The sequence below is a fragment of the Boleophthalmus pectinirostris genome, unplaced genomic scaffold, assembly GCF_026225935.1.
Source record: "Boleophthalmus pectinirostris isolate CB_2022bp ecotype Guang Dong unplaced genomic scaffold, ASM2622593v1 HiC_scaffold_1, whole genome shotgun sequence".
Taxonomy (NCBI): domain Eukaryota; kingdom Metazoa; phylum Chordata; class Actinopteri; order Gobiiformes; family Gobiidae; genus Boleophthalmus; species Boleophthalmus pectinirostris.
This window is the reverse complement of record NW_026570970.1, coordinates 15,315,496-15,341,719: the sequence shown is the minus strand read 5'-3', so window position 1 is coordinate 15,341,719 and position 26,224 is coordinate 15,315,496. Positions and strand designations below refer to the sequence as shown.

The 26,224-nt window shown below is 39.3% G+C and overlaps 1 protein-coding gene across 1 annotated transcript; it reads right to left on the bottom strand.

The window, feature by feature from the left end:
- Positions 1 to 25: 25 nt before the first annotated feature.
- On the bottom strand, positions 26 to 24,264 carry LOC110166528 (glutamate decarboxylase 1). Its single transcript, XM_020931776.2, has 17 exons — positions 24,124 to 24,264; positions 23,229 to 23,397; positions 21,746 to 21,808; positions 20,813 to 20,968; positions 20,096 to 20,338; positions 19,877 to 19,967; positions 12,400 to 12,512; positions 11,284 to 11,399; positions 11,121 to 11,200; positions 10,973 to 11,027; positions 9,903 to 10,019; positions 9,715 to 9,779; positions 8,232 to 8,310; positions 7,575 to 7,724; positions 3,954 to 4,061; positions 3,663 to 3,752; positions 26 to 1,572 (listed from the first exon to the last, which is right to left on the bottom strand). The coding sequence occupies exons 2-17, from the start codon at positions 23,302 to 23,304 to the stop codon at positions 1,399 to 1,401; spliced, it is 1,776 nt and encodes a 591-aa protein (XP_020787435.1). The 5' UTR covers positions 23,305 to 23,397; positions 24,124 to 24,264; the 3' UTR covers positions 26 to 1,398.
- Positions 24,265 to 26,224: the final 1,960 nt, after the last annotated feature.

The following is a 26,224-nucleotide window of genomic DNA, read 5'->3' as shown; positions in this document are numbered from 1 at the left end:
CAAATTAGAGATGGACATGACAGTGGTCGGTCATGATTGATTTATTCTTATATCACATATAGTCTTAATATATACATTAAATTTGCATATATTTGGATACATACAGACCATATTCCCTTCTCGGCCAAGCGTTTGATGCACTGAGCCGTCTGACAGTGACAAATGAACTCGGAAAAAGTCTTAAGACCTTCTCTGAGATACTCTTTCACACACACACGCATACACAAATCCTACAATTTTTGATTTATACCACAATATTCTGTAAATTAAAGTGCCTACATCCAATTTGAAAGAGCTTTAGATCCCATTCTTTCAGGAATGTAAGTTTAATCAGTAGTTAACACGTATATATATTTCCTATTTGCACTAAATTCTCTTCATGTCATAGAAGTGTTTCTCTACTGAGTGTAAGACAACAAGACTTTGCATAATTAAACGTGGACACTGCACACACCACAATAGTGATAATCATACATCTGTAGAGAATGGCCGCCCAGTTCAGGGTTTAGCATTGTGCTTTTCATTGGAAACAAAGCTCTCCCTCCTCCCTCTGTCACGTAACAACATTCAGTAGTGAATTACAATAACATTGGACAGTTTCACATTAAACAAAAGGTGTCCATTATCTTCCTAATGATACAGTATAAACATCAGTGTAGGACCAATGGAACATTTTCTTTGGCTCACGAGACAATTTAAGATGTGATTTTTACAGTAAGATACAACACAAAATAATAGAAGTATCCTATTAATTATAGTCTCTGTAATTAGGGTATTCATCTATTTCATTTGTATATAATATTATGGTATGATTTACATACAGGATTCTCACTGGAAAACTAGGACACATTTGGCACAAAGGCAATGTTACAATACTATACACTGTCTAGACAAAAATCTCTAAAAACACAGCGATCAAGTACAGTTCTTGTTGCAATGACAGTCCTATAGAGGCTATATATGTACTTCCATTATGGGATATCAAAGGAGCGTGGGTACGACGCGGTCACCACAACACAAGTGAATGTATCCTGCACTCACTTCTCTACGGCACTCTGTACATGAGGTTCTACTACTATCAAGTACAACAGTAATTTGCATTAGTTCGTATCCCTTTGAGATTCATTCAAGTGCTCAGCTATGTCACAATTACATGTACATAACAACACACTAATATGAGCACAATGCTATATATTTTCGTCTCTGTATTTGGTAAGAATACCTGTGTGCTTTTTAATATAGTTTTCTTGTGTGCAAAGACAAAAAACAGACATGAGAACAGACTGTTGTGCATTACAGTTGGTCAGTGTAACCATAGAAACATGAAGGCCATAACATTAGAGACGATATACAGTAGGTGCATTTCTTTTTTGGGGGTTTTTGTTTTTTTATTTTGTTTTACAGGTCGTGTCCCAGGCGTTCGATCTCGTCAATGAGGAAGTCGATGTCTGACCTGGTGGCTGCCGGGTTGGAGATGACCATGCGGAAGAAGTTGACCTTGTCTCCCTGAGGCTGGTAGCCCACCATGGTGCTCCCAGACTCCATCATCATAGCTTTGATCTTTGGAGCCACCTGGAGACAAGAGGGCATAAAAACAGCCTTACTTTTAGTTTTAGTCAGCATCAGTGGTGTAATGTAAGAAAGTCAAAGTTGCAAAGTACTGTTCTTCAGGTATCTGCACTTTAAAGTAGATTTAAGAGTGGATACTGATTCAATTTTACTTCACTACATCTGAGAGCAGCTATCTATACATTCTACTCCACTACATTTTTTAACAGGATTAGTATTTTTTTATTAAATTTTGAGACCTGTGGAAAAGGCTGAGGGGTTTATTTTTCAACACATTTCATTTGTAGTTTGAATAAACAAAAATATACAAATTTTAGCACAAATCTTTATCAACATCAATTAATTTAATGCCTTGAAAAACCCCAAATGTGCATGAAATACTTTTACTTTTTACTCTTTAATTACATTTTTAAACGAGTACATTAGTTATTTTTTCACCACTTTTACTTTTGGTTTTGGTTTTTTGCTGCTGTATCTGTACTTCTACTTAAGTTCTTGATTGTTGATGTTGATTAAAAGTTTTCATAAATAACATGCTTGGAAAAAATCAAATAACCAAGAATGAGGCACGTCAGGAGTTGGAGTCTAGCATGTATAAGACTTTGACGTTATTTGCTTATCTGTTCATACTAAATTACGTACAGACAAATCAAACACACAGATCCATTTACACGTGTGGATCCAGTTACGCTCAGAAAACAAGGCAGGGCAGAACTGTTGCAAATATTCTGTGTGTAATTAGAGCTGGGTGTGTAGGACTTTACATTTTTTGCCAATTTTGATCAGTTTATACGTGCAGGAATCAAATCATGCATGCAGCAATCAAATTACGCACAAATTAAGTTACGCATGCACGTATCGATTTACGTATGCCTCTTTTCACGGAAAAATCAAATTACTAGGGATGTAACAGTAACCAAAATATCATGATATCGTATCGTCAAAAGTCTCACAATAATATCGTGGGCTGTCACAATAGATCGAATTACAAGTTCCTTTGCTTAAATGCTTGGCTTATGAACATAGGGAACTACATATCCCATGATTCGTTTCAGTGCAGACAACATGAAGAAATATGTTTTTTACTTGATGGGACTGGGATTATGACAGTAATAATTCACACCAAAATCTTGTCAAGGTATTTTAAAAGCAAAAAAATAAATAAAAAAAAAATCATACTAGCCTCTTCAAAATATTGCAATAAATATCCTACCGTGACATGCCTTTCATGATAATATCGTACCAAGAGATTTGGATATTGTTACATCCCTAGACATTACTGACAACATTTTATTTTGCAACAATAACTGTGAGAATTCAAACTAAAATACATCATTCAGTTGAATCTTATGTCGCATTATCATTATCATTCAGAAGTTAATATTTTTATTTTATTTTATTTTATAGAGCTAATCATAAACTAGAGGAATTATGACAGAAAACTTGTGATTTCATTGTTGTCAGGATATTGATGTATGAATAACTGTAAAATCTTAACACATCTCTCCCTTTTTTATTGTTGTGTCTTTTAACTCTGGACTAAGAGTCTGCAATAAAGTTTTGATGATGATGACAATCGTATCACTAAAATCTGATATTCTGACATCCCTACTTAATGTTTACTTGTAGGGATGAGACAAAATCTTGTGAGACAAAATTGCCACAAGATTGAGCACACATGAGAAAAATTTTCTTGTGAGATTTTTTCCCCCTGAATTTACCTTTGGTTTGGACTAAACAAAGAGTTCAGAGCTGGCGAGTTATGCAATTTGAGAAACTATAGCTGAAAATCATGAAGCCAGAATTGTGAAATGGATGCGCTGCTTATTTATTACACATTATGTCAAAATCTTGTCTTGTCTCGTTCTCATGGACCTAATCTCAAGGTGTGTCTCATCTCTTGAAAATGGTGTCTCGTCCCACCCCGTTTACTTTTGTTCGTATTTTGATTAGTACCTTTAAGGATTCTTTGACAATACAGTTAAATTCTAGCAAACAGAAGCTGATTTTATTCAACTAAGAGCATTATATTATTACGTCCCTATCATATGCCACAGAAAAGCTCACAGTAGCCTTTCGGTTTCTGAAGTTACCTTGTGCAGTCTCTCCCTCTTGTCCTCTCCTTCAGGTAAGCTGCGCAGGCTCGGAGGGTAGTACCAGAAGCAGACGTTTGTGTGCTGGGGCTGATAAGAGGAAATTGGAACAACATTTGTAATGAGTGCAGATAAAAACGCTCTTCTGTAATTTCAGTTTTCGTTGTCAGTGTGTCAACCGAGGCAAATAATCCAATCAATCCTACAAAGGTGTACTTACCGGCTAATGCAGAGTAAACAGATTTAAAAGGCACTGGCTCTTTTGTGCTGGATCCTGTATTGTGAACTTACCTCTGCCTCATACACCATCTTGTAGCCTTCTCTGTTTTTGATTTTATTGAAGAGGTATGCAGACAGATCCAGGCACTTGTCGATATGCTGCTCAAATCCTACTGTTCCCTGTATGACACAAACAAATAGCACAGTTTTATGTTTAATGAAGCTTTTCTATAGCACTTTTCCCCTACATTTGATTGTTCTTACCTCATTAAAAAATACATAATATTTAGTGACACATGTAGAGGATTATTTTACACTTTGTACATTGATTTACAGGCCCTGTTCTTGTCTTGCCTCAGTTATATCGTATAAACAGCTCTTGAAGTCAAAATAGACAGCTGGGTGTGTTCTTCATCCTGTACTGCAATACCCATCCTTTTAACTGTCACAGCTGATTACCTCACTTCTTTTATCTGACCTGGGAATTTCTCAATGTAAAAGTCCAGTCTCACACCATTCTGTGTTGCCTCACACCATTCTGTGTTCTGTGTTCCCCTTTTAGAAAGAGTCGTTCTTTCCACCAGACCAAACCTTCATTTCATTTTCAGCGGTTAAGTCATAGACTGTATAAAGATTTTTATATCAATCAGTCAATCCATCAATCAAACTTTATTTATAGAGTCCATTTATGTACTGAATTTATACATGTCCAAGAACAGACATTTGAACTACAGGGTGAGCAGCTTTTACTCAGAATAAGACCCCATGGAGACACAGGGACATTGTGCATTGTGATATAAAGAATTAAGCCCTAGAACATTAATCCTTCATATTTATGTCATGTTTGAGAGAATTTTAGATCTAAAAATACAATAATGTGATTAATTGAGGTAATAAAATCATTTGTTCTACAATTTTTGATGAAATGTCAGTGCCTTGCTGAGACCACTGCTAAAAAACATGCATGCAGGTGTTGTGCCCTCTACAGAAGTGCTGCTTTAAGAGAGAAAAAGACATAAAAGAAAGATAATAACAATATTTTGGGGGAGTGTGAATTTTTATTTATTTCTTGAATGCATTTGAATAAAGGTGCTGCGTCCTCTGTGAGTCGGTGTGATCCTCGTTTGGTCTGTGGGAGAAAAGGAGTTGCAGGTTTCATCTGAACAGTTTTTGAAATGGAAACGCTTCAACTTCCATTCAGCGTTTTGACTCTTAAAATGAGCTCTGGATGGAAGCGAAACATCTCAACCTTAAAACTGTCCAGTGACCTTTGACCCCTCTCTACCAAACGAGTCACTCTTAAAGGACACAGTGGGCTCTGTCTAACAGGGCCTCATCTTGGGCTTGTCCCACTCTGAAAAGAGCCGAGCCAGAAAAGTTCTGGGCCGGTTTCTAAAGGCGCTGAGATGAAAGTTCAGATGTTTCACGGCATCTTTCTGGAAGTCTGTGGGAACTGGTCCTAAAGCCATCACCAGGAGCTTGGAGGCAGAGCCGTATTCGTGGATCAGGTCTCTAGCTGCGGCTTTGCCCAGCTTCTTGTGTTTTTGGGATTGATATGAACTTCAGCTGGGACTTTGAACTGGTCTTGAACTCTGGTCTTCTCCAGAATCTGCACTAATGCATCGTGGTGGGACCTCATTTTGGAGGGCAGCTTTTGCAGCAGTTTTTTGACCAGAGCATGGATCACCAGCCTCTCCACTAAGCCCAGGGTCGTTGAGGAGCTGCAGGGGGCTCTGGAGCTGAGGCTGGGCTTTCGATCTGCAGCTTCTCACACTCTTTTTCTGCTGGTGCGTCCTCTGCCGTGTGGAGCTGCACCTCCTCTGGGTTTGGCTCCACTGCAATTTGGAGGTGATTCTGGACCTCCATTAGTGTCTCTGTGTCATCTGGGGTTTGGTGTTCTTGTATTTCTGGCTCAGGTGGACTGAGGTCTTCCTCTGAGCTGATGTCCAGCTGCTCTGAAATCTGGTTATTTTCAGGAGATTCATCATCAGTTGAGCTCTTGTCAAACATCCAGAGGAGCTCTTCCTCCTCGGGGCTTTGATGTTTGAGTCCAGTTCCTCCTGACGTTGGACTCTCTACATCCTCTAGAGTCTCTAGTGTCTCTGCCTCCTCTGGACTCTTCAGAGACTGTACCTCCAGGATTTGAACCTCCATTGGACTGGAACTCTCTAGTGTCTTTGACTCCACTTCGTCCTGGGTCTCAGTTTGAATTTCCAGATCCTCTGGGTTTTCCACTGTACTTTTGTGGAACTCACCCAGAGTTTGGGGTCCCTTGAAGCAGCCACTTGAAACAGGCTCAGGGTTTACAAAAACCTTTAGAGGAGAGGAAACGACATCTTTCAGAAAAGCACAAACTGTTTCTGGAATATCTTTCTCAACAATTTTGAGATCCTCCAGTCCAGTTTGATCTGAAGTGTCTTTGCTCTGCTCCTCTTCAACAGGTTCATGAGAGCTGTGTCTGTGGCTCTCTTCTGATGTCTCCTCTGAAACATCATCACTGCCTGAGCTGTGGTCTGTGGAATGTGGCTCTCCTCTTGGTTCTCCTGGTTTGGAGTTTCCTGCAGAGCCTCTGGACTCACGGTCATATTTAAAAGTCATATTTTAAAGGAGCTCTTCCTCCTGAGGACTTTGTTGTGTCAGTCCAGTTTCTCCGGACATTGGACTCTCTACATTCTCTGGAGTCTCTAATGTCTCTGACTCCTCTTCGTTGTTGGTGGCAGCGGTGGTCTGTGGAATGTGGCTCTCCTGGTCTGGAATTTCCTGTTGAGTCTCTGGACTCACAGTCATATTTGAAAGAGTCTCACAGCATCCTGACGTCTGTATCTCTGAGTCTTCTGCCCTCACTGGTGCTGTTTGAAGGGACTGGCCCTCTGAATACTCTTCTGAAGTGATTTCCTCAGGTTTCTCCAGGGGCAGGTGCTTCTCTGGGACTTTAAAGCCCATCAAGAGAAGCAGTGAGATGGATGCGTTTCTCTTAGCCTCCTTCTTTGTGCGTCCGGAGCCAGAGGCGATGAACTGGTCCAGGGTCATCTCAACAGTGAACACCCAACTGCCATTCATCAGCTCCCTGCTTACCAGGTGGTACTCAGCACCCTTCTGTCTGCGGATCATCTGCAGCTTAGACAGGCGTGTGGTGGGGTCCTTCTTCAGACGGAATTCCGGAGAGATGTGAGCAGATGGAGCTCTGGTCTGCTTCTCCAGAGAGTTCTCTGTTTCAGGAGCAGGGTCTATTGTGGGGTGAGGAGCAGGTGGGACCAGCTCCTCTTCTGGGACTGTGTATCTAATCATCTGGAGCAGAGCTGCAGCCGCTCTCCTCCTGGCCTCCTTCTTGGAGCCCCTTTTGCCCACTGCTGTGCACTGGTCCACGGACACCTCCATGGAGAAGGTCCATTGGAGTGAATGAGTGAATTTACATATATCAGCCATACCACCTGACCTTGTCTGATGTCTAAAGCTAAGCAGGGATGGGCCTGGCTCATCATTGTTCACTGTTGCTTGCTGCTATACTCCGATTATTTTATCTTACTAAAACAAATAACAATGTCTTTCAATTTGACTTTCCTCAACATAATGACTTTCAATCATTGCTATTAAATACACACATATGCCTCATTTCTACCTTTTAACTCTGCTCCAAACCAATGTTTTTTTTTTGTCTTGAAGTCTTTTCCTTATAGAAAGTGGTCAGCATACCTTTGCCTTCCACATGAGCCAGAACTTGAAGATGTCGACATGGCGTCCACACTGGATGGCTTTGTCCCCAGTGTCATATGTGACGTCATACTGTTTGTCTGGTTGGAAGAGGTAACCCGCACACATGGAGTTACAGCCCTGCAGAAGGCCCTGTATCACACAGAGAGAGAGAGAGAGAGACAGAGGAAGAGAGGAGAGAAAGAGAAACAGAGGAGACACAGAGTGACAGAGGAGAGAAAGAGTAACAGACGAGAAAAAGCGTGACAGATGGAGGAGAAAAACAGTAACAGAATATAGACAGAGAGACAGAGTAACAGAAGAGAAAGAGTAACAGAGGAGATACAGAGGAACAGAGGAGAGACAGAGGAACAGAGGAGAGACAGAGGAACAGAGGAGAGACAGAGGAACAGAGGAGAGACAGAGGAACAGAGGAGAGACAGAGGAACAGAGGAGAGACAGAGGAACAGAGGAGAGACAGAGCAACAGAGGAGAGGTAGAGTAACAGAGGAGAAAAAATAGGAGAAAGAATAACAGAGGATAGACAGAGTAATGGAGGAGAGACAGAGTGACAGAGGAGAGAAAAGATAGGTTAGAGCAGACAGAAGATGGTGCCACTTGTACAGTGTGAAAGTGTGCAGTGGAAGACAGGAGGCTCACCCTCTCTCGGACGAGAATGGCAGAGCACTGCAGTGGCACTCCCATCATCTTGTGAGGGTTCCAGGTGACTGAGTTAGCCCTGCACACACATAACACAAATAAGAGCATGTCTAATGGACTCTATTTTTTACCATTCATTATGTTATGATTACATTTCTGTGTGTGCTGTCCTATTCAGTTCGGCTCCTTATATAACACATATGTGTCCCTGCTGTACTTGATTTGTGATGAAAAGGTGTGCCCAAAATGCTACAATGGTGAGAAGAATAAACAACTTTACTGGAGCAGGCCAGTTTGGGTCTATTTTTCATTACATTTTGTAGGTGAACACTTTTGGATCCTGCATACTTGCTGGAGAATGAATATGTGTTCATTTCCCACTCATAAAAATCACACGATAAGAGACTACTTTCACTTCAGAAATGTAAACGCACATGCCAGCTGACCTGCAGTGAATTTCAAAAGATAATGCATTTGTATTTATTTTGTACAAGCTACACCAAATCTGTGTGGAAAACTACATTAGAAAAATAATGTAATTTAGTTGTTTATGTTCACTAATCATTTCTGGTGGAGAGTTCACAATCTAGTTGTCTTATAGAGATGTTATTATTTTGCCTGGAATGTTCCATGGTGGGGCATTAAACAGATCCATCTAGAATTTAATTATTACACGTGTTTCTATTGCTCAAAAATACCATACTTTCTTCAGTGAATAGGGGTGACTCTCACAGATCTGAACTGTGATGTAGTGTAGTGCTGTAACTTGCTTGTCTCCCTTGTGATAGTTTTATCTGTACTGTGGAACAGTTTAAATAAAACAATAACATTTCCATGGAGATAAGCAGTTGGCAGACTCTCCATTAAAAATGTTACACAGTGCACCTTTAACACAATACTCTCCTGTTTTCAGCTTTGTGACTCTAACCTCATACTTTCTTGGTTATTCAATTAATTTGCATCAGGAAATATATTGCATGTCAAATCCAAAATGATATCTCTCTGTATTTTTTATTCAGAAGGATCAGTTTGGTCACCACGCCCTCTGTTGCGTCTCGAGCCAGAACATTATTCGTTTTTGTTTTTTTTCAGTAACTCATATGAAATGAAAACACTCACTGGGCACCAAACATTTACCAATAAAATCCAATTTCTTAGAATAGTGGTTCACTCAATAATTCTGCAGAAATACGCAATGTTTTTTCAGTCCCCCTCTCAGTTTTTGTCCTTTTTTTTTTTTACTCATAAGCAGCCATATTTGTCTTTGATACAGACAAACCATGCACATCCCTGATTGGGTAATGCACCTGTCAATTACGCCCATCTGAAAACAGGGAGACTCACTGGTGACCAGACTCACATTTTTGCAAAGTAATGAAGAAGGGTGTATTGGGACCGCAGGCAAGGAAATCTCCATTGACAAATTACAGGTGCTAACGTACCAGTTTGTGTGTAATTTGGAGGTTTGTGAGTGCTTTGGTACCTTTCTACTCCATTGAGCTTGTGCCTGTGTTTCCTAGACATCAGCAGACTGCCTCCCCATGCCCCCTGCACAGACAGCATGTTCTTCCATCAGGACAGTAGCCGATATAACAGCTCAAATAAAAAATCCACTTTTCTCTCATGTTATTGCCTGTCTTTTTGTGACCAGACTCTTAAAAAGGCCCTTACATCCACATGAAGCCAGATGTTGTACTTTTCACAGATGTCAGCGATTTCGTTGATGGGGTCAAAGGCTCCATAGACGGTAGTACCGGCTGTGGCGTTCACATACAAGGGAACATAGCCCTGTAAGAGAAATGCAACGTGTTAAGATCTATTTTTACATTTAATTACATAATTTATCATTGACAGCAACACAACCTTCCCTCATGAAGATTATTTTAAGTGCATATCCTAGGTAGACACATTCTTGACCTTTGGGTCAATTATTATGGTAAAACCAAAGTGGCAGAGCCAGACATTTTTGGTTCAGGAGCGGCACCCCTTATGGCATGAATGAAGAATGTAGACATGTGAAGACAAGTACAAATGCCTGAATACCCCCCAGCTCGTATTAAAGGTTTTATGTTCACACTCACCTGCAGAATGTTCATTGAGCTCTGTTATTATGATGATTTATTTTGGTCACATTAATTTAAACATCCTATATTATGCAAAATTGACTCTTGTGAGCTCTTAACCTTGTTGTTACCTCCTCAAAAACATAACTGGAGTTGTATTTTCTTTCAATCACACATGTAACCCATTATTAACCAAGTAACCCTTTATTATGAGTTTGTTTATATCCGCAAAGCTCAAAATGTTCTGTTCCACCTTGTGATGCCATGTAGTGGTAGTTTTTAACTTAACAGTTCCTTTTACCTTTCAGTAGAGATTGTCAGTTCCTGGGCAGAAATCATCCAAATGCTTCTAGTGAATGTGTATGGAGTTTAAAAACACAGTAGAGCACTTCTGGTATCACTACATGACATCACAAGGTGGAACAGAGTGTAAATATGCAGGGTTTATGTGTTAAATATGTGTGAATTAAACAAAACGCAACTCCAGGTATGTTTATGATGAGGAAATGACATTATAACATGAATTGGAAAATAGAGTAATATAGGCCCTTTAAATTACTTTTTCATCTCAAGAAAATGTGAAAGGGGGTGAGGATTGACATTGTTGAAGTGCCCACTGCCCAGCCAAACCCCAAATCATGTCATGTGCTGCCCTAAGCTATTATAGCAACCATTTACCTTCTGTTTGGTTGCTATTACTTTAGCCTCCAAATCAGCTGGGATGACTCTTCCCCTGAAAAAAGAAAAATACCAAACAGTAGAGCCACTTTTTGTCTTATATCCTTGTAGCCCATGAATATGTATATAAAAAAAAAAACTAAATAACCTCTCATCTGTGCTTAAAAGTATTACATTCTCTGTCCCAAAACCCAAAGCAGCACTGGCTTTCTTGATGGAGTAGTGGCTCTGAAAAAACAAAGATTAAGATTAAAACTGAATTTCACTTATACTAAATAAATACAATAATAAATAAATTAATGTTGACTGACATGCTCTGAGGTGAAGAGGACCAGTCTGGGGGCAGCTGACATGCCTTTGGTTTTCACTTCTGGGAAGTACTTGTATCTGGCCACCATCACACTGTACATGTTGGAGATTGCACCACCTACATAAAAGACATATATTTTTATCATTTTAAATAAAAGGTCCTATATTAGCTTCAGCTTTAAAGCCTTGTTAGAATGTTGACCCCTCCTCAAAAACATATCTGGAGCTGTGTTTTGTTTCATTCACACATGTTAGAGTAATCCTGCATTATTATCTTATGTACATCTCCAAAGCTCAAAATGCTCTGTTCCACCTTGTGATGCCATGCAGTGGTAGTTTTCAAGTTAACAGCTTCTTTTACCTTTTGTTCAGTAGAAATTGAGAATTCTAGGGCTGAGGCTAAGTTTATATGATGATGGTGTGAACAGAAAACGCAAAAGTGGCATTGCGTCTTCCCTTTTTATTCTGTGGTTAGACAAGCGTTTTTGGGAGGAAATCTGCGTTCATACGACGAAGCAAAAGTGTGTGGAATTCGACTGGGTATGCATGCCATCCGACATGTTTGTTTCTGTGTACGATATGTATGTGACGTAAACGCGTACTCGACGTGAGCAGATCTGACCAGAGGTTTGCATCTTGGGCAAAACTCTGATGGAAACGCTAGGGTGGAGCGAATTCAACTTTTCCACTCTGGAGGGTGGTTTCAGATTTTTGCGTTTTTAAGCCCCAAAAACACTGTCACTGTCTAAACGAAAGGCAATTCCGATAAAATATTTTGTCGTTTATATCTGAAAGCGCTCTCATGTAAGCAGACCCTGAAATCATCTAAATGATTCAGGTGAAGGTGTGTGGAGTTTAAAAACAGCGTGGAGCACTTCCTGTATAACCACATGACATCACAAGGTGGAACAGAGTGTTTTCTGTTTCAGAGAAAAACTCTAAATAGCCTAAAGCTTAAATATGCAGGGCTTGTGTGTTAAATATGTGTGAATGAAACAAAACACAACTCCAGGTCTGTTTGTGATGAAGAAACAACATTATAACATAGATCAGAAAAAGCATAATATGGGCACTTTAATTATGTATTTTTTTTAAAATTGTTGCTGAAATAATCTTACCTGGAGAGAATATTCCATCGCCCTCTCCATCTCTCCAGCCCACAATCTCCCTCATCTTCCTCAGAGTGAGCTGCTCCATGAGGACAAACACAGGGGCGATCTCATAGGTGAACCTGGAAAACAGAGAGATAGTTGTCATGATTTGTGCAATATCAAGAGGACTGAGAAAGTTCTAAGAAACTTCTATTTTAGATGATGGGAAACAAAAGACAACACCCCTGCTTTAACAAATGCAATGGAAAGAATAAGATCAATCTACATATGATCAGTGGTGGAAGAAATGCTCAATTTTGTTACGTTAGTAAAAGTCACTAGAGCAAAAAATAAATAAATACATTAAAAAGGTAAAGTATTAAAGTGCCCTTTTAAAGATGTACTTAAAGAGTAAAATGTATTTCACAGATTTTGTGACCTAATCAAGCTTCAAATGTAGTGATTTTAATTTCCTACAGGTTTTAATTAGTACATTTTTGTTGGCTCAAGCCCAATCCTTTCCAGCAAGACTTAAACAATCATAAAAATACTTTACTTTTCAGTCCTGTCCACAAACGTAGTGAAGTAGAAAGTACAGATACCTATCATCAAAACAAGCATACAAGATTTTTTTATACGATGGCAAGCCACGTAGCAAGATGTAAAAAGAAAATAACACCATCTTACAAGGACGGTCAACACAAAGCTGGGTCACTGGAAATAAAATAACATGTAAAAAACAAGTGGATAACAAGGAATCCCAGACACAACTATCTGAGTCTGGAGCCTGGGAGTGATAAATCTCTATGAGGCCTCTGACTACAGGATAAAGTCTGATTTAACCATAATTAAGTCAACTTACACGTTTGCATAAATACTGACACAAGTAATTTAAGATGATTATGTAAAGATTCCCATAACAGTAGTGACGTAAAAGTAAAAAGTATCCACTTCAAAATCTACTTAAGCAACGTAAAGATACCTAAATGTATACTTCAGTAAGGACTCTACTACTTTTACTTTGTTGTGTTCCATCAATGCATATAATATTCAAACCTGTCTTCTTTCTCTTCTATATTTTTTGTAATGCCGAGAGAAGGCACAATGGATCAATGAAAATGAATCTGTGAAGTGTAAACACCAGTGAGCAGGAGGCGTTCTTCCTCAGATCTAAACCTTGGTTCTTACACACTCCAATGGCACCACATTGTAACAGGCCTGACCTTTTACAGCAGTGAAGTGACACAGAAAATGCCACAGCCGAGAAATCATTAATCCAGTCTCTTTGTATCAATGAAAAAAACAACAATATTAGCATAGCATTATAGAGATAATTAACTGCGGAGTTTTTGCATGGGTAATCGCTGCAGAAAATGAGAAAATAAAAATATTACGTTTCAAATCATAATTGTCCCAAAATGATGAATGCAGTTTAATTTCTATGGTAAAACACTTTTTTTCCTGAATCATCAGCACTTTGACAAACTGTAGCACCGAGTCGTACACAGTGGAGTGGGACAGTGCGCAGACAGCCTCATCCATCTTGTGTCCAATACTCTCATAATTACATAAGTATCTGTCCATTCATGCACAAAAGTTAGTATACTGACTAAATACTGTACTGCATGATTCCCTTAAAGGTCCTATATGATGCAATATTGACTCTTGTGAGCTTTAAGCCATAATAATAATAATATAATGCTGTTACCTCATCAAAAAAGTACCTGAGGCTGTGTTTTGTTTCATTCCATTCACACATGTTTGAGTAATCCTGCATTACTAGTTTGTCTATGTCTCCAAAGCTCAAAATGCTCTGCTACACCTTGTGATTTCATGAAGAACAATTCCAGGGCTGAAATTATCCAAATGGTTCTAGTGAAGGCCTATCAAGTTGAAAAACACAGTGAAGCACTTCCTGTATTACCACATGACATCACGAGGTGGAACAGAGTGTTTTCTGTTTGAGAGAAGAACTCAGCCTAAATATGCAGGATTTGTGTGTTAAACATGTGTGAATGAAACAAAACACAACTCTGGCAATGTTTGTGATGAGGAAAAAACATTATAACATCAATCAGAAAACAGCATAATATGGACCCTTTAACCATGGATAAATGTATATTAGGGATGTAACAATAACCGAAATATCAGGATATCGTATCGTCAAAAGTGTCACAATAATATCGTGGACCATCAAAATACATCAAATTACAAGTTCCTTTACTTAAATGCATGGTTTTATTGTAGCAACAGCTTATAAACATCGGAAACTACATATCACAACATGAAAAGATATGTTTTTTACTTGAATTCTTGGGATTATGACAGAAATAATTCACACCAAAATCTTGTCAAGGTATTTTAAAAGCAAAAAAGTGTCCCATCTACAATAATATAAACCTCACTAAAATATCGTAATAAATATCGTACTGTGAGATTTGGATATTGTTACATCCCTAATGTATATATTTTGTTATTTCTAAATATGACAAAGCTGCACTCTGTAACTTCAGTGCCACCTGTTTGTCTCCAAGCACATGATAATACTTTGCCTTGAATGTTTAACAGAATGGTATTAAACTTATCTATCCTCATGAGACAAGCAAGATTTTGATGAAGAAACAACATTATAACATAGTAATATCTTGATATTGTATCGTCAAAGTTCTCACAATAATATGTTGGACCATCACAATATATTGAATTACAATGTCTTTGCTTATATTAAGAGTTATGGTGCAGCAATAGCTAAAAAGAGACCATAGACCATGATCCTTTGCTCCATTTCAGTGCAAACTACATGAAGAAATAACAATACAGTTCTAAGCACTTTTAAGTCTTAGTTCTTTGGATAAAGTCTTGTCAAGGTATTCTAAAAAAAAATAGCATGTTAACAGTTTTGTTAGCCTCCAGAAAATATCGCAATAAATATCGTACAGTGAGATGTATATTGTGGAAATATGGCATAAATATCGTCCCTAACATCCCTAACCGTGAGCCTCCCCTCCATTTCGTGAGCTTTCCCAAGATATCGTAACAAATATCGTAGCGCGAGGTTCATACAGTGATATCGTATCATGAGACTTGGATATCATTACACCCCTTTAACCTAGACCAGAAAATGGCGTAATATGGGCCTTTTAAGCAGTTTCCCTTCACCACTCGAGATAAACTAGTCAGATGTCTAAGCACAGATGCCTCTCTTCCAATGTAGCTCATTCAATCATGCAGTCAACACTCACTCGTGGCCATTATGTAAGCCTCGGATGAGACTGTTTCACTATTAGTGTCAGTCAATATCTGCCAGGGGTGATTAAAGCTGATGGGGTAATTAATAAAGGTAAATTACACACAAGTAAGCAACCTCCACCCTCTGGTTCAGCTCAGTCTGGATAATGCCAGTGTAGTACCAAGACTGCGGAGGAGAGACGGGCTTTTGGCAGACGTCTGAAGAGGAGACGGGCTGCAGTAATAGATGTAGTGGCAGCTTGTAACAGTATAGCAGAGGATTGACTTAACTGTTTTCTACCTTTGTTCGTTACCACTGAGGAACTTAGTGGTACAGGAACCCCGTCTGGATCAATAAAATATCCCAAGTCCACTCTTTGTACAATACAGTATAGACCAAACAACTTTAAAAACGCATTGTGTAACTTTTCTGGTGGAGGGTCCGTCAAATGCTTTTCTCCATATTGCTTTTCTGGAAATGTTTCACAGAATGGTATTAAACTTTTTTATCTTCATGGAGACCAAACCAGACCAAGATACAGATTAGAGCTGTGGAGAGGCGAGTCCGCTCACAGTCAGAAGACCTGTTTGTTTGTTTTTTGTTTTGTTTTGAGGTATATTTGAGCTATAAAACCACTTGTAATTGAATAAATGTAAAGTAATAGAGATGTAACGATATCCAAATTTCTCGGTACGATATTTTCACGATATACATGTCACGGTATGATATTTATTGCAATATTTTGTAGAAGCTAACAGAATTGTGAATATGCTACTTTTTCTTTTTAAAATGCCTTGACTAGCCTTTGGTTCTGTCATAAACCAAAAAGTTAAGATCTAAAAGTGCGTAATAAGTTATTTCATCATGTAAATTAGACTGAAACAGAGCAAAGGATCATGGTCTATGTAGTTTCCTGATTCTTTTAGCTGTTGCTGCACTAAAACAATCCATTTAAGCAAAGAGACTTGTAATTCAATATATTGTGAAGGCCCTCGATATTATTGAGAGACTTTTGACGATACAATATCACAATATTTTTCAGTTATTGTTACATTCCTACTGTTTAATGCCATACTGCGGAACATTCTAGGTAAAGCAATGACATATCCATAGAAACAAAAGGGTGATGGACCTCCAACCAAAAAGTTTTAACTGAGAGTCATTAAAGGTGCCCTATGTAACTTTAGAGTTATGGGATAAAAGGGAGATTATTGAAAATCCTGCTTTGAAAATATATCAAATTAGAATATCAAGTATGTAAATGTCAAACGCACAAGCAACAAACAATAAAGTAATTCTTCCACATTCTGTTTTATAATTAATTTTACAGATGACAGACTTAACCAGTGGCATCCTATTATTAGAAGCAGACAAATACCACCCCAAGTCAAATTCATAGAAAAAAATTAATATTAGAAATTAATTGGTTAACCTCATTATCTCATGCTCATTATTTTATAGCACATGAAATAGGTCTGGAAATCACAGAGTCCCTAACGATCCGATCCAATCCACGATACATGGCATAATACAATAATATCACAATACATAATTCATATATTGTACATTATATACAATATATCACTATTTAAAAAAAACAAAGGCTATTTCTTTGTTAAACTGTAAAACTAAATGCATTAAAATGCATAAACAAGTTTCCTGTCTCTAAACAAGCAACAAAATTGTAGCATTGTCAAATATTTTTGTTTAATAAATATAACAAAAATATGTGCTATATCAACACAGCAGCTGAAAATGTCAATAGTGGATTACCAAATCTAGTAATAGCACCCGTAACAGTACATAACATTGATTAATTAAGTTGAGTATTAAAGGGCCCATGTTGTGCTATTTTCAGGGTGATGTTAAAATGTTATTTCCTCATCAAAAACAAACCTGGAGTTGTGTTTTGTTTCAGTCACACGGAAATCCTGCATGTTAGGCTTCTTTTCTTAAACAGAAAACTCTCTGTTCCACCATGTGATGTCACGTGATAATACAGCAAATACTCCACTGTGTTTTTAAACTCCATATACCTTCACTAGAATCATTTGGATAATTTCAAACCTGGAATTGGAAATCTCAACTAAATTAAAGGTAAAAGGTAGCTGCTAACTTGAAAACTACCACTTCATGGCATCACAAGGGGGAACAGGGCATTTTGAGTTTTGAAGATATAGATAGAGAATTACTCATATGTGCGAATGAAACAAAGCACAACTCTAGGTATGGTTTTGTGGAGGTAGGAACATTCTAACATGGCTTAAAGCTCACAAGAGTAAATTTTACATAATATATGACGTTTAAACCATATTCACAGTGACTCCGTTTTGGTCCCATCCACCAGTTGAGAACCCCTCTTCCAGCCATTGATTAGGTTGTTCACACTAAGCGGTTTATTAACTGTGAGAGCCCATTTGGTGACGCTTTAAAAGGTTAGCTAAAGGTCAGTGGTGATTATCATTGAGAAACGAGGGCCCTGCAGCAAAATGTAATTGCCCAGCACAGCCGGATATAACGAAATATGCCATATGCAAATAACAGTCTCTAGATCATCTCCGGAGACGATTCAACAAGTTTCAAGAACACAACATGTTTTTACAGGCGCAGGGGACAGACTGCAATAGAGTACTTTACCCACACTGAGTCAGTGAAAGGTGCAGTGTGTAACTTTTCCTGTTTGTTTCTATGGATATGTGATTACTCAGCCTGGAATATTCCACAGTATGAGTTTCTCAATATGATTCACTGTTTTATCTTTTTATTTATTATCCTTTGACCGTTTTAATATGTGCTCTGTAAAGCATCTTTGAGCATCCTGAAAAGCACTATATAAATAAAAGGTATTACTATGATTTATTATTATTATATCTCCACAGATCTGACCGTTAACTTGGAAAGGTTTAATGCCATACTGTGAAACATTACGGACAAAGCAATAACATCTCCACAGACAAGAGCATTTGACGCACCCTCCACCAGAAAAGTTACACAATGCCCACCTTGCAGGACAAAAGAGAAGCTATTGAATTGAACCAGTGGGGCTTGTTCACGTTGTATACAGATGGTTTCGAGGCAAATCCTGTATTTTTTTTTTCATCCCACCATTGTTACATCACAGGAACTCACACAACATGAAACAAAGACACCGTGTAAACTGTGAATGCCAATCAATATGCAATTTAGTTTCCCCGCCGGGCTGAATTATGTGAACACGCCCGAGCGGACAGCAGCATTGAGCGGGGAGCAGCGGTGGAGCAGCCGGCCAAATGTCTTCCTTTGTGGGCTTTTTTCTCTGTGTGATTGACAGGCAGTGTGGGGGACTGTAGCCGGACAAATGCCACTGTAATTATGTTGGATGCTCATTCTCACCTCACAATGGCCTTTATATCAGAAGGTGACGTGGTTTTATAGATACAGGAGTGTTGTTAGCATGCTTTACTATGTCTTAAATGGATAGACATCTTTATTGTAGGCTTGTGGTCTAGAATGAATAGTACAAAAAAACATACAAAATAATAAGAGGCCTCTAAACTCTTAAGAGAAAACTAAACCAGTGTTTCCACAGCTGAGAAATGTAGCAAATGGCACTGTATCCAATATTAGTCAATAAAAACAAATAGGAAATCAGATATAATAATAAGATGCTGTGTTGTCATTAAATTGTGTGAAGAAATAAGACAGCATCATGTTTTCCAAATAGTGGATGAAGCAGAGAGGGGCGTTATAGTTTCACTTATTAGAAATTTACAGTGATAAAAAAATAAAAATTCAAGATGAAATTTGAGCTTGAAATAAATTAATAGACATTTGAAAACACAAGTCAGCTGAGACTCACTGGTGTAGAATCTGATAATGAATCTACAATTTACTTGCTTTACTTGCTTGTCTGAAATATTACTTTCAATTTGAGAAAATATCGGAAAAGCATTGCAACTGTCATTTCCAAGATATGCAAAATTGGTATACTGTGTACATTGTCAGCAAAAGAGCTGGCTTAAAATTAACAAACTCATCTAGTGTAATCTTCCAAACAAGGAGACAGAATGTGATATTTCAGCCATTTTCTGGTGTATTTTATGGTTCCTTCATGTTTTATATGATACTTGAACCTTAATTATATTCTAAGAAGGTAAATTTGCATTTTGAGGCATAAACATTTGCATAAAGGTGCAGTTGAGTAAAGGTATACAGATCATGGCCCTTCTTTGCTTTACACTTTTCTGTTATATAACACGACAGACTGTACATCACGCTCCCCTATAGAATACTCACATGTTGGTGTTTGCGGTTGACGTGAGCCACTCCCCAGCCAAACCCACAATGTCTAAGCCGGTAGACAGCTGGTTAAAGAATCTGGGGTGGCCTGGGAGAGACACAGGGACCACACAGAGTCATAAATCATCAGTGAGAATCCTAATCCGTAATCACTGCGCTAACATGGGGGTTAATCATTCTTATCGATCGTGACTCGGAGCTGCTCTCAGTGCTTACCTGTGCGGACGCCATACTTCAGAGTGTCCCTGCAGTCCACCAGGATCTGCTCCAGGGACTCAGGCTGGTCTGACAGCTCCAGGTTGAAGCCCTCCATGCCCTCCAGCAGCTGGTGAGGGTGATGGAAATCCAGGACCTTGGTGGAGCGGTCAAAGGTTTTCCGGATGTAGTTGGTGAGGATGTCCACCACCTCCAGCAAGAACTGCATGGTCGGCTCTTCTCCATTTTTGGCAGGCAAGAGATCTGAGATAAAAGCATGGATGTGTTTTTAAATGTATTTTTATAATTTCTAAAAAATGAAGTGAAAAGACTGACATGTTAAAGCATGTGTTAACGGTTAAAGCCTGCTTCCGTACCCCTGAGCAAGATATGCTAAAGAGTCAAAAGAGTGATACAATGCAGCTGCCCCAAGTCAAACAGATCAAATGAACCATTTGTTTCCTTTGTTTTTGTTCTGAGGACAAGTGTTAAAGAAAAGTAAATATGTTTATTTTAATAAAATTAAATATGTCAAGAATATCTATACAAATACAGATTTATATACACATAAAAAACACTTTTTTTTCCTTTGCCCTGTACATTGCTGAATTATTCGGCAAACAATAAAACCAGCTCCAGGCATGTTTTGGTAAATGCAATGCTTTATTTATATTACGTATAATATTATTTTCACATAAAAGTTTTAAACAAAATAATAATTTAAAACGTCTCGTTCACCTCTGGCGTACAGGTTGGAGAAGTCCGTCTCCGTGCGTCGGAAGTGCGTCTCCTGGCCGCTGTTATCGCACGAGAGCAGGTTCTTGGCGCTCCGCTCTTTGAAGGAGCTCACGATCCGGGACCTCTCCTCCAGACTGTTGTTCTTCTGCAGGAAACCTAAGCCGCGGCGGGCAGACAGATCCGCAGAGAGGTTACACGTATTTCCGTACATAGTAACTGTGGGCAGGCCTTCTACATTTCCAACTGTCTCCTCTCTCCCTCTACTGTCTACTACGGGGGAAGCCACCCATCCTGAACTAGTTATGGGCGGAGGGCTCTATGGGAGGGTGAGTCCCGTGACATCAGCACCAAACTCCAGCCAAGCTCGAACAAATCATTGTCATAGCGGCAGTAAATTCTTCCCAGCGGCTTCAGCCGTGCGCACTTCAGTAGGCAGCAAGTAGCGAAAAGAAAACGCCTCCCAGGCACTGGTGATAAATGTGCATCCAGCCAAAAACCTCCTTTGGCCCAATCAAAAAATTATGATAAAGAAATAAAAGCACCAGTCTATTGTATTTGTGGAGCGTGGGAAGTGGGGGAGTTGTGGACTGTGCGTTAATTTCAAAGCAATTATCGGCCTTAATAATGAGAGAAGAACATGTGGTACAAGACAGTGCGCTTCGCTGGAGCATGACATTCACGACATGTCACTCTGCCATTGGAGCACTCAAACAAACCCTTTTTATACTATCAATTTTCCACAAAAACCAAATGTTATTTCAAAAGTAACAAATAAAACACTACGTTGATTAATTGGACCAACGCTGATTGGGGGCCCTTGCGCAATAAGGGCCATATTTGGGCTATGCACAATAATTTTACACTCAAAACAAGCGTAATTTGTATTATGACAAAAATTACGTTTAGAAAATATTTGCTTTAATATGGACTTACCACAGATCTTCATCCCCAGTTTCCTCGTGCATCCATGAGCAACTCCGCACCACGCGTCATAACCTGATGTAATGGGAAACAAAACTTAAAGAGCTCCACAAAACAAGACAAAAGCCATTACAATCCACATTCTAATCAGACAACTTAATTATAGCGAAAGAAGCTGGGTGAGGTGGAACAATATTGCATGATGGAGTAAAAATAACCAAGGAGCACTGGGAGTTTCAACGCGGCGCCCAAAGGCCCCATATGGATTAGCCTATTTCCACTGTACTGACACTGCTCGTGACCTATTGCAAGGACCTAAATTAATTATCCGTTTGATGACACGCTGCTGTGTGGATCTAATTAGGGGAAAAGATTCTAGTTTGAAATGAGAGTATGGCCTATCTTGTGCGTCTGGCCGCTGACAGATAGAGAATGGGCGCCTTATCGTCGTCTTGCAGCCACACAAAAACCATACACAAGGGACAAAATCCTACAAAAGCTGCAATTTAGGGAAAGCATGGGGTGGGAGGGCAACTACAAGATGGGGAGGAGGGGCAGTCCCGGTCCCACATCCCAATTTAACCCTCGCTCCGGATCATTAGATAAATCATTGGCCTGCTCAGCCCATTGGATGCAATTCAGTGGGATTTTTTTTATGGCTCTTAGATGAACCAAGAGATAGCCTACCCCAAAAAGAGAAAGCTCCATTGTCTGGGTGCAGACTGAGAAAAACATGTTATTTCTAGCGTAGCCCAAACCCAGCATGAAGCCAACATGTATGCCCTAATTATTAAACCGTACGCACATTACGCGCTATCTTATAAAACAGACGCCCCATCCAATATTTCTATGATTTGTCCTCCACAGCAGAGAGGCTTATTTTTATCATTTGGTGACAATGAAAGGGCAGTGAGAGCTGCAGGCTTTTTACAGTCCTCCTCCTCTTTCTCCAGAAGGCAGCACAAAGCCTAAGTGTGCCATTAGGGCCAATTTAATGTGGCTGAATCAACAGCCACTTCAGGGACAATTTGAAATTTTCCATGCGGGCAATTTATTCAGACAGTGCATTTATAGAGCAGGGAGGAAATAATGAAAAGGGAAAAAATATAATCAAATGCCAATAAAAAAAAAAAAAAAACCTATACCAATAATAATAATAATAATAATAATAATAATAATAATAATAATAATAATAATAATAATAATAAATTGTCAAAAATGATTGATAATATGAACGCCTGTGTAAATGGCTCGTCGTGCTTTAGCCTTCGGGGCATGTCAGCAGAGGACACCCGGTGTTGACAAAGTGTACGTCTGTCACGGTGTAGCCGGAGGTCCGTGGTGAATGAAATGCAGCGGTGAAATGTGGCGGAGGAAGCGTTCCCCAAATGGCAGCGGGTTTTCTCAGCCCCCTCCCGCGATGGAAATGATTAATGGCGTTGCCCACAAAGTAAATAGCTCACGTGAAATAGCATTTTATCGGTGATAGACCTACTTGAGCCCGGTGGTCGTAAATTAGTCGAGTTGTTGGGATCCGGTTCGCCGCCAGAGGAGGGTGCAGACGCCGCCATCACTTCTCCCCAGACCCTGTGCCAGCCAAAGTCTTCACCTCAAAAAGCCTGCTCACTTTTTATTTTCCCCCAACACAAAAATCCGTCTCTGTACTACTCAAAAGACAAACAGATACAGGAGGGCAAAAGACCCAGATGGATGCGAGCACACACCTTGGACTGTTAAGGTGTAAGTTGATTTTTGACGCAAGACTGAAACTATCCGAGACACAATACCTCCACAAAATTGCACAAACTTCCTTAGAACAACACATTTGAAGGCATTAGGCTACACAGTCACGCCCTGACCAATCACAATGTATGGTTGATGATATGGAGATGGCACTTAATTAGCAAACATTATTTCGTGCCCTAATATATTCACGGTTCATTTTGAGGAGGTCAAACAGGCATGGCATATGAAATACTACACAGCTGAAAAGATATGCATTTTTAAAAACATTTTTTCCATCATAGTTCAGTTTTTTTCACTATAAGATAAGATTCTATGACAAAAAGCCACGATAACCAGTTCAAGGTGAATTGATTTGGCTGCGAGTTCATGCCAAAAACGCAAACGTACTGGTTAATTAATTATTTGACAACATAGCAGAGACAATAAGTCATCAGTAAGTGTAGCATTTTGATTTGGCTTGTTGGGTATATTAAAAAAAAATGTTACAAGATGAACATTTTAGACTAAGCAAGAGGAACTGCACCCACAGACATGCTTTTCAGAGGGCTTATAAAACACCTGTTAGAGCATCTCCAACGACAATAAAACTATTCGTATACTTTGGACTCACTAAACGCTGAAATGAGTGGACGTAGCGTACTTACCCAAGTGAACAGGTGCAATCCACAAAAACAAGCGCAAATGTCCACCAAATTAAGTCATGAAGGACGCGGCGCTGCGCTCTTTGGTACGCTCCGGATGAAGGATAGAGAGGGTGGAAAATCCGAGCTGGTGTTCTGAGTCCCTCTCCCCGTTACATCCGAGACAAGGTGACCCTGCGTTTGTTCAAGCTGGTAGGATGTGGTGACATTTAGCGCGCGCCGTGTCTGTTTAGTGTCATTGCGCACCAGTGAGTCATGGTAAGTCTCTCCTGTGTAGGCGCATATTTGTGAATGAGGTGAAATAAAAGAAATCGTTTACAAGCTGTTTGCTCTTCAAATACTGAATTTCGTCGTTCTTTAGCTCCACAAACTGTGATTTTTGATAGAAAATGTTGTTTGTAGTCACATCTCCAATATAGCTTTGTCCTGAATCTGATTACGCACGGGGACTTTTAAGTTTGACGTTGTAAGCAACACATTACGCACAAGGAGAGGTTTCAAACAGGGAGGGGGTGATTGCTGGTTTTGTTCTTGGGGCAAAGACAAGAGGTGAGGCACAAAAAAACACCATCTTAACCGCGCGCTTTCATAATTGTTTGATAATTTATTTCACCCTTCCCACCTCTATTAATGGATGCCGCTGCTGTGAATATAAATCAATAAGTGGCTTGTCAATACGTGAGCAGCTATTAACGTTAAATCTACCACACATGCGCACGCGTCAATACCTGTCATAAACATCTCATTCTCACACATGTATGCAGTGCTGCTGAAGATGTAACCCAGGAGACGAGGGCAAATTGGAAGGACGGAGCAAAGAGCGGCCACCAGGGGGCAGGGGACGCTCAAAAATGATCCCAAGTCAGGTGCAAATAGGCCATTCCAGAAATACACCACTCGACAGGGCTAATAATAAGGTGTCCCATTAAGGTGAATTTGTCATTGTTGCACTTGACGGCGGAGTGGACACTAAATAAAACGGCCAGCCCCCAACCAACGCGGACCACCCACTTCGAGGCTTGTAATGCAGGTTGGGATCACCTTCAATCTGATAAAAAGGTCACCCTGACACTGTTGATAGCAATCTCTGTGTTAGAAAAAAAAAGAGAAAAGAACCTATGCATTTATAGTGCTTCAGTATTTGCGACAGGATGTGGTTCGACCCTATAGAAAGATAGAAAATGTCAGTAATCTTGTCATTAGCTTTGTAACAAAAGACAAAGACCAGAGCTATTTTCACTTTTCTGAGAGATGGTCAAGGTAGATTGTGTAAGTTATTTATTATTATATTCCAGGTGTGACAAGATTAATGATAGCTGCATAAAGCTGTTCCATCAACACATGGAACTAATACAGGTGAAAGGGTCTGTATTACAATATTTTCACTTTTATAATGTTGTTTCCTCATCAAAAACATACGTGGAGTTGTGTTTTGTTTCATTCACACGTTTAACTCACAAATCCTGCATATTTAGGCCCAGTTCTTCCCTCAATCTGATGTCATGTGGTAAAACAGGAAGTGCTCCACTGTGTTTTTAAACTGCATACACCTTCACGAGAATCATTTGGATCATTTCAGCCCTGGAATTGCCTATCCAGGGTATCCCCAGGTTTGACCACCCCAAATCTAAGGCTTTTTTTTTTTAAGCCCTTTATAAGACCAGTTAAATGACAATTAAGACCAACATCGCACTCATTATGCAAGCGAAAAACACCAGATTCAAGTCTAATAATGACCAACCAACTACTATATCTAGAATCTAAGAGCCACTGTGGATTAAACATACACTTCCCCATGATCCATCCAACGTCTTCCTCCACTGTACTGAATGATTGTTTACTTATTGCCGCCAGCGCAAAAAAACTAAGTATTGTAATTGACGTTCATTCACGTTACATGATTTTACAATGTTGTTTTGAGTATATAAAAAATAGGCTAATGAAATGTAAGACCTTTGTGAAAAAAATAAGACTTGAACAACATAATTTAAGACTTTTTAAGGCCTTAACTTAGGAACATGAAATTTAAGACCTTTTTTAAGACTTTAAAGAACCTGTGGCCACCCTGCTATCTCTACTGAACAAAAGGTAAAAGGTGGCTCTG

Coding starts and splice junctions, on each gene's coding strand:
- LOC110166528 (XM_020931776.2), bottom strand. CDS start 23,304: ATGGCGGCGTCTGCACCCTCCTCTGGCGGCGAACCGGATCCCAACAAC. Junction 11,400..12,399: donor CGATGGAATATTCTCTCCAG/GTAAGATTATTT, acceptor TCTTTTATGTAG/GTGGTGCAATCTCCAACATG. Junction 11,028..11,120: donor CTTTTAAGCACAGATGAGAG/GTTATTTAGTTT, acceptor TTCTTTTTTCAG/GGGAAGAGTCATCCCAGCTG.